This window comes from Cyprinus carpio, chromosome A25 (genome assembly GCF_018340385.1).
Source record: "Cyprinus carpio isolate SPL01 chromosome A25, ASM1834038v1, whole genome shotgun sequence".
Lineage (NCBI taxonomy): Eukaryota > Metazoa > Chordata > Actinopteri > Cypriniformes > Cyprinidae > Cyprinus > Cyprinus carpio.
The window spans coordinates 11,349,490-11,365,275 of NC_056596.1; the positions used below are offsets into that span (position 1 = coordinate 11,349,490).

The 15,786-nt window shown below is 36.2% G+C and overlaps 1 protein-coding gene across 1 annotated transcript; it reads right to left on the minus strand.

Moving 5' to 3' along the window:
- Positions 1-3,499: 3,499 nt before the first annotated feature.
- On the minus strand, positions 3,500-13,712 carry LOC109051252 (pyruvate kinase PKM-like). The gene is made up of 11 exons (XM_042715494.1): positions 13,540-13,712; positions 11,901-12,085; positions 10,893-10,984; positions 8,755-8,886; positions 8,474-8,660; positions 8,096-8,366; positions 7,663-7,813; positions 7,431-7,583; positions 6,078-6,244; positions 4,972-5,153; positions 3,500-3,932 (listed from the first exon to the last, which is right to left on the minus strand). The coding sequence occupies exons 1-11, from the start codon at positions 13,695-13,697 to the stop codon at positions 3,826-3,828; spliced, it is 1,785 nt and encodes a 594-aa protein (XP_042571428.1). The 5' UTR covers positions 13,698-13,712; the 3' UTR covers positions 3,500-3,825.
- Positions 13,713-15,786: the final 2,074 nt, after the last annotated feature.

Here is a 15,786-nt window from a genome sequence, read left to right on the forward strand (position 1 = left end):
GCAGCCATTTTATGCTGCGGCGCCCGGGGAGCAGTTGGGGGTTCGATGCCTTGCTCAAGGGCACCTAAGTCGTGGTATTGAAGGTGGAGAGAGAACTGTCCATGCACTCCCCCCCACCCACAATTCCTGCCGGCCCGGGACTCGAACTCACAACCCTTCGTTGGGAGTCCGACTCTCTAACCATTAGGCCACGACTCCCCCACGACTCCCCCCACACACATTAAATTGCAAGGCAAAATCCAAATGAGAGTGGTGTATGTGATGTTGAATTTTAATGTGTTAAATATCAAAGCATCCAAGAGCTTTTTGTTAGTATTACAGAGCACATTATGTGTTTTCTGTGCACGTTGCATTTATGTTTGTAGCATTTAGATAAATATTGTGGCATTTATTTTTATTATATATTCTGTGCATTTATTAGGTAATAATCCAAAACAGAATTTATGGTCACTGTGTGGCAAAATGGTTAAGCCATATGGCATATCTGAAATGGACAAGTTGTGTCATTATGCATCAGTCTACAGTGCACCATAACCATCAGTGCATCAGTTCATCCAAAAAAAAAAAGAAATGAAAAAATTGTTCTTCGGTCCTAAAAAGCTTCCTCCTGGAATATGTCCCCTTCAGAACTCATAGGCATATTAGTGCAATATTTTCACATGGAATATGAACAACTGCCATCAGTTATTATTTATTAATATATTTTTTATTATTTTTTATTTTGAAAGATTACCAGACCATATTTGGTCAGTGTTTCAGTGTATCATGATTATAATTATAATAGTTATGGTAACAATATGTAACATGACTAACATGCTTCAGATTCAAAATATTACAGAATATAATGTTCGTCATGAATACTGAATTAATCATGTATGTACAAATATTCATGAGTATAGCTATATGATATTTCATTTGAACTATGTTAATCGATAAATAGCTGTAAAAATAAATAATACATTTTATTGTTTTTCTTTGTTAAGTCTGTGTTATGTCCTTTATTTCTCTTTCTCTCTTCCTGACCAGGTTGCATCTTGAGTAAAGTACCTCCCTGTATTTTATTAGATTTAAAGCCTATTAGTGTTATTAATTAATTTGTTTCAATTAAAAGCCTATTATTTTTATCTTATTTTTTTTTTTACCAGTTTTAAATACAACAAACAGTACCAAAAAAAAAAATTAAAATGTACTGAATATTAACTCACCCTAAAGCCATCCAAAATGTAGATTTTTAGCAGAGAAATTTAGCATTACATCTTTTGCTAACCAATGGATCCTCTGCAGTGAATGGGTGCCGTCAGAATGAGTGTTCAAATCACTGATAAAAAAACATTACAGTAATTCACAAATGATCTATACCATTCCAGTCTACTGATTAATATCTTGTGTTTGTAAAAACAAATCCATCACTAAGGAATTTTAACTGTTAAGAGCTGTTTTGGACTGTTTTCACTTGTAAGTGGGGGTTGATTTCTGCATATTTCCCTCCTGATTTAGACAAGATGATTTTTTCCAATAGAAAAAGCAATTTTATGAATAGAGGATATATTTGAATTTGAAAACGCCTTTTATTCTAGAAATGCAGCATTTTACTTTACAAGATGTTAACTGATGGACTGGAGTCGTGTGGATTACTTGTGGATTATTGTGATGTTTTTTTCAGCTGTTTGGACTCTCATTCTGACGGCACCCATTCACTGCAGAGGATTCAATGGCGAGCAAGTGATGTAATGCTAAATTTCCCCAAATCTGTTTCTACAAAGAAACAAACACATCCACATCAGGGATGACCTGAGGGTGAGTCAATTTTCAGCAAATTTTCATTTTGGGTTAACTATTTCTTTAAAGTAAGAGCAGGCCTGGACATCCCGTCAAGTGTACAGATGAGGTGTGGATTTGCCTTCATTTATACAATTTTTTATGTGGGGCTTGATGTTGGAAACTGGTATTTGTTATTGTATTATATAATTATACTACCATAAGGCTATAATAAGCATACTGGTTTGCAGCACAAATAGCTTTATGTTAGTCATTCTTCGAGTTGTTTACATAGCTATAATGGTTTCGGAAGTCTCACACACTCACAGGAAATTGCTTGCTTCTGCATTGAAAAATAAGGTGAATATTGATGTCATATATGTTTTAATAATAGTTAATTATTATAAATAATAATAAATTAAATGTAATTATTGTGACTCTGTCAACATGTTTAATCGATTGACAGCCTTAATTTGCTTTTCTGGCATTCATATACATCATCTCGAGCACATGGCTTCTGTAACACTGCCACAGAAGGAGAGAATCACAAGGTCGCGTCCTTGAAAATCCAATGCACTGTTCTCCCAGTTACTGAGCCTTGATTCCAGCGCTTCTGACACTTTCTGTAGCTCCAGTGGGGAACTGAGATAGTGTCGCTCACTTCCCTGAGACAGCAGTGGATCACTGTTTGGCTCTCCATCCCCCACTAAACTGTACTTTTTAACCTCTATCAGAGCATCAGATCTAGAGCTCACCAGATAAGTATTGTCCTTCCTTTGGTGGAACCAATCAGAGATGGCTTGTGAAGGAGGGCTTGCAGAACACACCAAAGGCTGAAATGATGGTTATGGCAGCTATTACACTTACGGAGCTGATGCTTCGTAAGAATTCCACTCATAGCGGCTTGATGTCAGCGAATCAAAGCCTGGCTAAGCCTCACCCTATTTGCATACAAATTGACCAGCTGATCCCTGTCACTCTGACAATGCAGCCAAGGTACACCCAGACAGCAAGCCCTGCTAATTACAGCGTGATCCCGTTATATTAATGCAAAATGGATCCCTAGTCGGGAACGAAACCTGATGCTGAAGTTTGCCCTTATTGTCGGCCCTTGTGAAACTTTGAAAAGTTACCCAGTATGTTATGAATTTTAATTGCGCATCAGGACTTGCTGAATCACTCTGCATCCGAACAGCTCCTGCACAGAAGATGATAACTTTTTATTTAGGTCCGTGCACAGTCCTGGATGAATATTCAGGGTATTTGCATTATGTCTTTTCGCTATCCAAATGAATGAAATAAATGTATTGAATAAATTATGAACGCTTGCCTTTTTGGTTTTTAATAATGTGCAATGCAGTGCCTTGGATGTCCAATTACACACTGACCCCTAATGGTCAGTTTATAGCTTCAACTTATAATTAAATGATCTTCATTTTGCTCTCAAGGGGTAATTTTGAATATTACAGCTAATTGACTACAGACCTTGATAGGCAAATAAATCAGAGCTTTCTAATCCAAGCTATTAAGTGTGCGTATGGCTAAGCATGTAGCACACATTACAATATAATTTCTCTAAAAATATTCAATATTCATTGGAATTAGGTGCGTTTAAACAACAACAACAAAAAAATGACAATGGGTTGACCTAATTGTCGAGATTCTGTATTTTCACTATAGTCCACGGGGTGGCGTTATTGGGATATGCCTTTGACTACAGTACATATGAAAACACAAACAGTGAACAAAACGATATGCTGTTTAATCGTTTTCAACAAGAAAAACAACAAAAAACAAAACATACAGGGAAAAGTAATGGAATTCCACAATGTCTCGGGATACAAAAAGTTCACTGCAGACACATGCAGCACAGTGCTGATGAAAATAATTTTCTGGTGGTATGAAAAGGGATTCAAAGGGTTTGATGCAAGTTTAAGCATATGAGCAACACCACCTCTATTTTTGGCACTTGAATATCTTTATTGGAGGCTGAACAGCTGACACAATGTTTGCATGTGAAAACATCCTGGGGGCTGGGGGTGAAGGGTACAGTTCATGAGGTTAAGCTCAAGGCACCACAACAATGCGCATGGTGTTGGTGTAGCCAGATCCTGGACGCCAGCCTGTGACAACGATGATAACGTCGCCAGACTTGAAGTACTTCCGGGCTTTGCCTGAAAATCAAAATGGAAGATGTAAATAATAACTCAAGTACAAAGGTATATGGTTTAAGTGTCTGATATTTGATCACATCTAAAACCCATGTTTTATATTAAAGGCAATGTAGGTGACTTGGTTTAAAAAAAAAAAAATGTATATGTTGGTTGAAAGTCTAAATGTCTATATATGTATTTATATCATCTGTGGAACAGGTAGGATCATAAAATGTTTATCCAATCATATTCCTTAGTCCCAGGGCTACGATAGGCTGTCCTACCTGCCTGGCAACGTATGTATTTGCATACCTCCGCACACCCTGTTCGAACAGACATGATATGTCATCAGCACTTTCCATTAGCTATTGCATACTGAGCGAGAACAGAAGGCAGTATTATTTAATATTATGCGCTTTGTACTGTAATGTTTTCTCACTGGTGAATGAGACAAGAGGTAATCTGACAGTGTTGCATTCAAGACTCCATCAACGCCATCTCTCATCATGTTGCTGGTTAGCCTCTGGTCTGCCTGTGCACGTTCATGTGTTTTGGAGGAGGTGTGGCTTTGGAGAGTGATTGGCAGGGAGGGTGAGATCTTACGAGATCTCTCCGAAATCGCCTATCCTACCTTTAACTTGACTTTTAGTACTTTAAGGCTGTTCACAGCAATAATGGTAACTATAAAGATAACAATAACTATATTAGCACACGCTACAGTCATGTTGTAAAGTTAGTGGATTCTGATTGGCTGTCAAAGTTTTATCCTTTATCACCTGGTAAAAATCATTCTGAAAGTGATCCCAATGATATCGTCCCTCTGTGTTGTTACTGTTATATCATTCTGAAAGTGATCCCAATGATATCGTCCCTCTGTGTTGTTACTGTTATAGTTGTGGTGTGGTGTACACTATTGTATAGAATTATAATTATTCTTTAAAGATAACTATATTTGCGTCCACACCAACGTTCTGTGGACAAAAAAATTCAGCAAAAATCAGTGTGCATCTGTTAGTGTCACACTAGATGAAGCGCTAGATTGCTCTAGATGTCTCATTACCGATCTCCAGGGCAAAGCTGACACGTAGATCCACATCCTCAGCCCATACATCATTAGCAGGCTTGGTGTAGAGGATGGGGATGACGCCGCGATACAGGTGCAGCTGCCGGGCTGTCTGGCCGTTACGGGTCACGGCCATGATAGGAGCACGTGGCCTGTATCTGGACAGCAGCTGGGCAGACCTGAGGAGACAAAGACAGGTTGACACAAAATATTAGGACAGAATTATTATACAACTAATAATAATAAGAGTTAATTGATTCTTTCTTACAGAGCATAATAGCATAATTTTGAAAATGGACTAAATAAATAAAGAAAAAAATACGTATAGAAATATAACTTTTTAAAAACTTTGTTTATCAGAGTTTTATTTTACAATAATAATTGGCTGACTGTACATTATCCCATTTAATTTGGCTTCCTAGCAAATAAGTAAACTTAAAAAGTTGGAATTGGAGTTGGAATTACTTTAATAAGTTACTGAGGTTCGTAAGAGGCATGAAACTAACATAGTTATGCATCAAAACTGCATGTATAAGTGCCATTATACAAAATACTTAACAATATAATGATGCAACTAAACAATCAGAATCAAGTATTCCAGACATACATGCAATAAATAGATAAAATGCAAATGCTAGCTTGAAAGTGTGTCTGCTCTGGTTGGAGTCAGCTGGAAAAACATACTCCTGCATACAAGCCCCAGTGAGGGTGCATGTTTGCCTCTCTGCAACATACTGTGGGACAAGTGAAGAAGGAGTTTAAATTAGCCTATGAAATGTCAAGGTTCAGGCCTGCAAAGGTCAGACTATCTCGCTCAGTGCAACAAGATGCATTTCGATCAGCCACAGGGCAAAACGGATAATATATGAGAGTGAAGGAGAGGCCGTGAGTAAATGCAGCTAACTAACTCTACACAAATGATCAAATTAATTGTTAAATATCTTCTAAACTGGCATAAGAAGATGTGCGCCTTACAATGCATACATATGTTTTACAATCTCATGTGCACGACACTGAGTAGAGGTCACTGTACCTAATATTAGAACCAAGTGTGTGTGTAAATGCCACTGTAAGCCTTTAGGGTTATTGAGAGCATATCTGACCTGCCAGTCTTGGTGAGCACAATGATGGCACTGGCACAGCACTTGAAGGAAGCTTCCACTGAACCAATGGCCACGGACTCAGTGGGGTCACGGGTCAGATGGGTGGTACGGCGAAGCTCCTCAAATACCTGCCTGTGGAACATAGCAGCCTCTGCTTCACGGGCGATCTGACGCAACATGAAGAAATGAGACAAATTAGGAAACAAGAACCTTATTATTGTATTGCCATTGTATATATCACAGTATTACCATCTGATAACATCACTGGTGTCATGGTACCACCAGAGCACTTATAATGATTCAGTTTGACAATGATAAAAAACCTTTAGTAGTTAGAGAAGAAGTGTTGCAGGTTCTCAAAAACATGCGAGAATTTGTCTCCACACCAGCAACTGTGAAAAAGAACTGAACTTAAAATAGTTGAAAATGTACTCACCCTCAGGCCATCCAAGATGAATTTGTTTCTTCAGATTTGGAGAAATGTAGCTTTACTTCACTTCCTCTGTATCTTCGGTTTTTGCATCCAAGATGAATTTGTTTCTTCAGATTTTACATCATGACAATCCATCAATTAAGGCGTTTGCGAAGTGAAAAGCTGCATCATGATTGTGGAAACCATAATCCATCAAGGCATTTTGATTTATGCAGTTTCGGTAATCAAAAAATGCTCAATCCCCAGTGATAAAATCGACTTCCTCCAGTGAAAAAAATCAATCCCCTGTTTTTAGAACTGTTTTGGACTGTTTCCACTTGTAAACAGTGGTCGATCTGTGCATATTTCCTCCTCATTTGGATGAGACGACTTTTCACTGGATAAAGCAATATTGTGGATAGCAGACTCTTTAAGATGAAAGAAACGGCTTGAAATTAATAATGCATTAATGATGGATTTGTTCATTACAAACACAGAACTTTTCACTTCACAAGACGTTAATTGATGGACTGGAGTGGTGTGGATTATTGTGATGTTTTTATCAGCTGCTTGGACTCTCATTCTGACGGCACCCATTCACTGCAGAGGATCCATTGGTGAGCAACTGATGTAATGCTACATTTCTCAAATTCAGAATGAAGTATATTATTTTAAAGTGTATTATTTCCATAATAACTACTCTTTTTAAAAGTATGCTACTTCTTTTGCACAAGGGTAAGTTATTTGCACATGTAAACAGTACAATTACAGCAATAGCATTAACATTTAGCTAGTGTTTAATTTTGCTAGATGTGCATGCAGATTACGTGAATGTTCTGCTTAGCAAGTTAAACGTACAGTATATTATTAACATATTAGCATAAGGGCACTAATCAGGCAGCAGTCAAGGTGAAGTCAGAATGTGGCAGTCTTGATGATACCTGGTGCTGTGTGCGCACAGACTCTAGAGGGTATTCACCCTTTGCGGTCTCTCCGCTCAGCATGATACAGTCTGCACCGTCGAGCACGGCATTGGCCACGTCGCTGCTCTCGGCACGGGTGGGGCGGGGCTTCTTGATCATGCTCTCCAGCATCTGTCAGTCATAGAGACAGTCAGTTCATGCTGTCTGAACTGAGCCAGCTCATTCACTTCTGCATGGTATCTGTACTAACCTGTGTGGCGCAGATGATTGGTTTACCGATTCTGTTGCAGCGACCAATCATCATCTTCTGAGCCAGGAACACCTTCTCCGTTGGGATCTCAATACCCAGATCTCCACGGGCGACCATGATACCATCGCTAGCCTCCAGGATCTCATCAAATCTACACAAATAAAAAATCTACACTCACTCTGCAAAACATAACAATCTTTACAGTAGGTCTGGTAAGGAATGTCCACTTTGAAATAAATATATACATTAAAAATGTATTAATAAAAAACATTTTTACTAAACATAATAATTAAAATAGTTGTTATATTAAATAATAGTTTTTAAATATACAATAAAAATTGTAATATATCATTAATAATATAAAATAATTATATATGTTATTTGTTTATTATTTATTTAATTTAATTTAATTTTTATTTATATTATCACTCACTTGCGCACACCCTCATGGTTCTCCAGCTTGCTGATAATCCTGATGTCCTTGCCTTTCTCTCCGAGCACCTTCCTGACAGCGTGCACATCAGCAGCTTTCCGGATGAAGGAGGCAAAAACCATGTCGACATTCTGCTCCACACCAAACTGAAGGTCCTGAATGTCCTTCTCAGACACTGCGGGCAGGTCAACACTGGCCCCAGGCAGGTTCACGCCTTTCTTGCTGCCCAACATGCCTCCATTCTGAATCTCGCAGTTCAGGAAATCAGAACCTGGAACATTCAACAATGTTAAAACAATGTATTTTGGCAGTCCTGCTGTGATGTTTTAAAGGGTTGAAAATATGATGAGGGTAAGATTCATTGTACTTGGACCTCACCAATTTCCTTAACCTTGAGTGAAATAAGACCATCGTCTATGTAAACAAAGCTGCCCTGCTGCACCACCTTTGTGATGTTCTTGTAGTCCAGCCACAGAATGTTCTCATTGCAATTGTCCTTGAAGTTGTCATCCAGAGTGAGCTTGATCATGTTACCTTTGACAAGCTTGACCTCCTCAGTGCCACTCTGAAGAAACCACATTCATGAGAAATTAGACAAGCTCTTAAACAAGAGTTTCTAATATTGAAAAGGACATCAGAAAACGAGACGCTGTAATTACGCCCTTAATAAGTCCAGTCCTGATCTCAGGGCCTTTGGTATCCAGAGCAATGGCCACAGGTCGGTACTCAATGCTGCCAGGTCCAAAACTCTCAGTGGCGTCACGAACATTCTTGATGGTCTCAGCATGGTACTGCATAAAAAGGTTATTTACAGCAAAACTGAGTGTGTAATATTTAAATGTTTTAAATATTAACTGTAAGTGAGCATAAGATGACAGCAACTAGTAATCTAAATGTACAAATAGGTGAAATAAGCATGAACATGAAGAATATACAACAGTGGCTAATACTGATAAATTAAATAAAATCGTATATATTCTATTCTATTATTTATTGCGATTCAAGATCTCAAGCCAACTCAACTTCATCATGTCATCAATACATGGCACCATTTTTGTCCATTAAAAACTCTTTTTAGACTATTTTTTCTTCTTTGTTCTGCTTGTACGCTGGTTCTTGCTCTCAGAAGGAAGTTTTATCGATTGACAGTGTGAGCTCTGAGACCTGTAAAACTCGACTGAACATGATGGTGCGAAATCAGAAGAACAAAGTGAACATGTCTTTTTGCTGTAAAGTCTACAGCTCAGTTGGCTTGATAGTCTCTGTCCTGTCTGTCCAATCGCAGACACGAGGCAGAGACAGAGAGTATATATATAGAATCAGTGAGAGACAGGTTATGTTTCCAGTGACCCACAGAAACATTTGACTGCTTCTCATCTCAAACTGTTCGTTTCAGTGAATAAATATGACTGATCCGACAGCTTTGCTGTTAGTTGAGTCAAAAAAAGTTGTCTCTCTGATTACAGACCATATGTAAGCAAATAACAAGACACAACCATATCACAACATGGATAAAGCGCCAATGACCGTGGCTAACTGTAACAATGCTATATTAACAACAAAAAAGTAAATGATTTCAATGAGTAACAAAATAAAATTTAGAATTCAATCAAACAAAAGGATAGTGCTGTATCGTTACAGATTATGAATTTCAGATCAAAATGAAGTAAAAAAATTAAATCTCAGGTTAAATATGGTGAATTTATAGTGATCTCATGTCCAAATATGATATTAGTATTCACAAATATTCAAATAAAAACTAGTATTAATTACTAGTTATTAGTAACAATTAGTATTAATGTTAGTATTAACATTTAATAATTAATAATTATTATTATTATTATTAATTATAAATAAATAAATATAAATAATGACAAAACAAATAAATATTTTTCATGTCAATAAAACTAATAATAAATGCAAGTATATTAAATAAAGCAAAATATTTAAAATATTTTAGAACAAAGTAATTCCATGAATTTTTAATAAATACCTTGAAATGTGCAAACTGTAAACGGCATATTTTTATGTATATAAAGGTGAAAATAAAATAAATTTAAACAAACACGCATACACACATATTCATAGTAAATTATCTGTACATTTTTTAATTAAGTTTTTAGCTAAACTAAACAGATTAATAAATAAATCCATAATTTAAAAAAAAAATGTTGTTTCATGTTTTTAATTTAATACACTGTATAGTATTGATTTTACATGTTTACAAATATTTAATATTTTAATATTTCAGTCTTGATTTTTTTAACTAAAGCTAACCTGTCTCATAACCACATGATGGTGCTTAGTAATGCTTAGTGTGCTCATATTTACTCGTCATATACAAGAAGAAACTTTATTGAAGATAAACATGAGCTATCGACCTTCTCAATCCTCCAGACAGAAATATCTACTGCATCACTTCATGATAGCATGCTTAATGTAGCAATCAGTGGCAATGGTGCCATGCAAAAAAAGGTAAAAAGCCATGACTTTTAAAGGGGAGAGGTCAGCGCAGTCTAAACTCACACTCTGGCTTGAGCCCATGGTGACTCTCAATGTATCGACCAGACAGATCAGAGAGACTAACAAGATCAGCTTACAACTTCTGACATTTGAAGAGGCACTCTACGATGGTACGAATGTCGAAGGCTGGCTAAGGGGATGAAGACTTTTTGAAGAACTCTTTTTACAAGATTATTAGACTGCTTGATGACATAACAATACATTTGTGGACCATTTCAGTTGAGGTTAATGAGCTGCTGACGTAATATGTTCAAGAATGTATAAGATCGTGTACCTCGTGAGTTCCATGGGAGAAGTTCATACGTGCAACGTTCATGCCGGACTTGATCATCTCCTTCAATGTCTCCACAGATCGGGAGGCAGGTCCTGCATTAAGATAAAACAGAATATTGAAAACTTTTTCTCAACGTTTTGAGGGACAATTTGCATTAAAGGAATTGTTCATCCAAAATGAAAATTTACTGACAATGTACTCACCCTCAGGCCATTCTTGATGTAGATGAGTTTGTTTCTTCATTGTATCAGATTTGGAGAAATGTAGCATTACATCGCTTGCACATCAATGGATCCTTTGCAGTGAATGGGTGCCGTCAGAATGAGAGTCCAAACAGCTGATAAAAACATCATAATAATCCACAAGTAATTCAGACATCTCCAGTCTATCAGTTAATGTCTTGTGAAGCAGTAAGTTTCATGTTTTAAATAAACAAATCCATCAAGAGGTTTTTAACTTCAAACTGTTGCTTCTGGCTTAAATAGGAGTCCTCTGTTAATATTAATGTTTTCTCCAGTCTGAATCAGTAGAGAAATATGCAGAGATCAAGCACTGCCAAACCAGTCCAAAACAGTCCAAAAAAAAAATATGTTGGTGGATTTTGTTGTGGGAGGACAAAAGGAGACTTTTTCACTGGAGGAAGTGATATTATGGATTACGGACTCGTATTTTGACCAGAAGTGAAGGTTTAAAGTTAAAACGCCTTATTGATGAATTAGTTTCTTACAAACACACAACTTTTCACTTCACAAGACGTTAGTTGATGGACTGGAGGGGTGTGGATTTCTTGTGTATTATTGTGATGTTTCTGTCAGCTGTTTGGACTCTCATTCTGACGGCACCCATTCACTGCAGTGGATCCATTGGTGAGCAAGTGATGTAATGCTCAATTTCTACCAAACTGTTCCAATGAAGAAACAAACTCTTGGCCTGAGGGTGAGTAAATGTTCAGCAAATTTTCATTTTTGGGTGAACTATTCCTTTTAGTTCCTTACATGGTTCACTGACCGAGCGTGCAGACGATGCCCGTGTTGCGAGACACAGTAGGCTCAGAGTCGATGTCCAGCAGGCACAGGTGCTCCAGGAAGGTTTCTGCCATGGCAGCATGCATCTGCTGCCTTTGAATGAAGGCAGAGCCCGTAGTCTTCGTCTGAGACATGGCTGGAGCTGTGTCTGCGACTGCTAGAAAAGTCCTGGAAGAAATATGGACAAAGCAGGTTTAGATGACTTATGCAAGGACAGTGATTATTTTGAGCTTTTTATTATTCTCGTGCCTTTGGAAAAACATTTGACTTTTTTTGCACACAAAAGGACATGATGTCAAAGAAGCAAAAATTTCCCACCATAATTTCATACAAGACTGTTCTTGTGAAATAAAGCACACTTTAGCATACTTTTAAAGGAGTATCATGGAAACAATCAACTTTAAAAGAATATACTTAAGTGCGAACTGAATGTAATGTTTTTCGACTGTATGTTAATTGCAATTAAATGAAAATGTATTACACTTTAAATTTATAATTGAACTTAACAGTGCTTTTTAGACCCGCTTAAGTAGGACTTAAGCACATCTCTACGTGTAATTTCTATTGTCTTTGAAATGTGGTTAAAGTTAACTGCTGAATGTACTGACAAGCATTTATTGTAAACTTAAATATAATTGCATTTCTATTCAATTCTATTAGAAATTTGATTATATTTTGTAATTACACATTTGTAATGATAAAATTACACTTCTTTAGTACATTTAAAATATATCAACTTTAAGTATAAAAAACAGTAGCATGTTAGTCAAAATAAGTGTACCTCTTTAAAGCACAATAAAAATATTAAAAAGTACTTTAAAGTAAAAGTAAAATGAATTACATTATTACAAAGTATTTTTTTTTAAAGTGTACTTGTGTTTAGAAACAGTCATGGAAGTGAAATCTCTTTAAGTACACTTAAGCGGGCTTTTATTTCATTAATTTGAGATTGTCTGCAGGTACAGTTTTTAATATACTTTTGAGATTTAAAGTACACTACAAGTGCACATTAAATGCAGTTAAGCACACTTGCTTTTCACAAGGCTGACCAACGCAAGACTGTCAGAAAATAATGTTTTAAATTTAATTCTGATCCTTGCACAAAGCTATCATATGGTTTCACATGGTTCACAAGAGTGAATATGAGCCACTGGCAGCACTGCCTGAGCCAGAAAGGAAGAGTGTGTTTAAATGCATGACTGCACACACTCTCACACACATCACACACATTCCAGCAAACTGTGACCTCAGGGTAAAAAGACAACTTGTCAAAGTAGTAAAATATAGTGTATAAATATAATAATAAGAAATATCATTTCAGTAAACACCAAAACGTGCTTAAGTTTTAACTAAAATGATTTTAGTTAATGAACTAAATGCATAAATAACAATTTTCGACAGAAAATGGCATGGTAACTTTGTAATTACGTGGATAATTTATACATATATTATGATAATATGATAATTTCTAATCATATTTAAGGAACGGTCCAAATATATGTTTATTTTAGCAGCATAAAAAGAGTCTCCAAACATCTAAAGCCTGCTTCAGCTCGGAATATGTGTGTATTTTGATCTGCTCTGTTTAAATGATCTGTTGAGATCACTGCCTCCTAACTTACCTCAGAAGATGAACGCCTGCGGGAACCTCTGAGCTCTTCCGCCGCCACTGTCTGAACTTATCCAGTCTGAACTGACCGGCACTACTTCCCACAGCCCAGTGTGTTCCTCCGACATTCCGACAGGGTCTGTGCAGTTCAAATGTTTTAATTGAGTGCATATTATTACATTAATAATATTAATTAGGGGTGTAACGGTACACGTATTCGTACCGAAAATTTTCGGTAAGGGTCTTTCGGTTCGGTACGCATGTGTACTGAACAATTACAGGGTTTTTTAACCCCTGCAGGAGTGGAACGTCATTGGAAACTTTCAGGGGTGTAGGTTACGCGGGGGACGTGTCCCCCCCCCACTTTTGATATCGCATCTATGGTTCGCATAGAGGTTTTCAAGAGCTGGTGTGGATAAATATAGATTTAAATTCAAAGAGACAGGATAGTCTGCGCATGACCTGATGTTTTATTCCGACCCAGAATAATAAAAATCACAGAGCACTAAACACTCATGCAGTGTGTGTTTCATTCAAACTCGAAGGCGGAGGGCGCTCTCGCGCAGAAAGTCGTCACCAGGAAACTCCTAATATGGACAAAAGCGTCCAGCAATCGCTGTATTTTTACAGAAAACCAGAAAAGTTTGGAAACATGAAGACATTAAACATATGATTGTGACAACATATGGTTTATTTGTTTTTCAAGTCATCTTCAGGTAGCCTAATAAATAAAGTAGCCTATATGAACAATGCAGTGCTGATTGACATATAGCATTTATTACAGTATAGAAACTATTCTGCCTTATTATGTGATTAAAAAGTGTTTGTAGCTAGTATATAAACAAATCGTTATTATTGGTTATTGTCCAGCAGTTATAGATTTCTAAGACAATTAAAAGCTAGAAATGAGAGAAAAATAAAAGTTGCCTATATACTACCAGTCAAAAGTTTTTGGACAGGAAGATTGTTAGTTTTTTAAAGAAGTCTCTTCTGTTCACCAAGCCTGCATTTATTTAATCCAAAGTACAGCAAAACAGTACATTTTTTGTAAAATATTTTTACTAGGCTATTTAAATTTACTGTTTTCTATTTGAATATATCTTAAAATGTAATTTATTGTGATTTCAAAGCTGAATTTTTAGCATCATTACTCCAGTCACACGATCCTTCAGAAATAATTCTGATATTCTGATTTGCTGTTCAAAAAACATTTATTATTATGATGATGTTGAAAACAGCTGAGTAGAATTTTTTCAGGTTTCTTTGATGAATAGAATGTTCAGAGGAACAGCATTTATCTGAAATAGAAATCTTTGTAATATTATAAATGTCTTTATCATCACTTTTGATTAAATTAAAGCATCCTTTCTGAATAAAAGTATTCATTTCTATAATCTCTTTAAAAAAAAAATTAAATTAGAATTAGACTCTAAGCTTTTGAATGGTATAGTGTATAATGTTACAAAAGCTTTTAATTTCAGATAAATGCTGACCTTTGGATCTTTCTATTCATCAAAGAATCCTGAAAAATGTACTGTTTTAAATATTGATAATAATAATAATTTAAAAAGGTTACTTGAGTAGCAAATCAGCATATTAGAAAGATTTCTCAAGATTTGATGCTGGAAATTCAGCTTTGATCACAGAAATAAATTACATTTTACAAGACATTTAAATAGAAAGCAGTTATTTTAAATAGTAAAAATATTTCACAATATTACTGCTTGTGCTGTACTTTGGATCAAATAAATGCAGGTTTGGTGAGCAGAAGAGACTTTATAAAACATTAAAAATCTTACTGTTCAAAATCTGTTGACTGGTAAGGTTATATAGATTACAGAAATGTTATATATATATATATATCCCCCTCACTTCTAAAATGATGGCTACGCCCCTGTATAATGTATATTATATATTTATATAACTGATAAGAAACATAGTCTCATCTTTCAAGTTATGTAAATTTTTCCCTCCAGCAAATTCAAACAATAACTGCTGTTTAGACACTCTTGTGTCTATGTTTATGTTTTCCCCCTGCTGTACTGAAACCGTACCGATCCGTCATGTTTGTGTACCGTTACACCCCTAACATTAATACTAGGATATATAGATATATTTATGATATATATTGGGGACTATTTCACTTGGTGCATATGTTTTTTAACCTCAGCCAATCAGAAACCACCTGCAGATTAATGGGAACTTGATACCATCGAATGAAGGCCTGAGTGTGATCGTTTCATTTTGGGATTTAATGAAC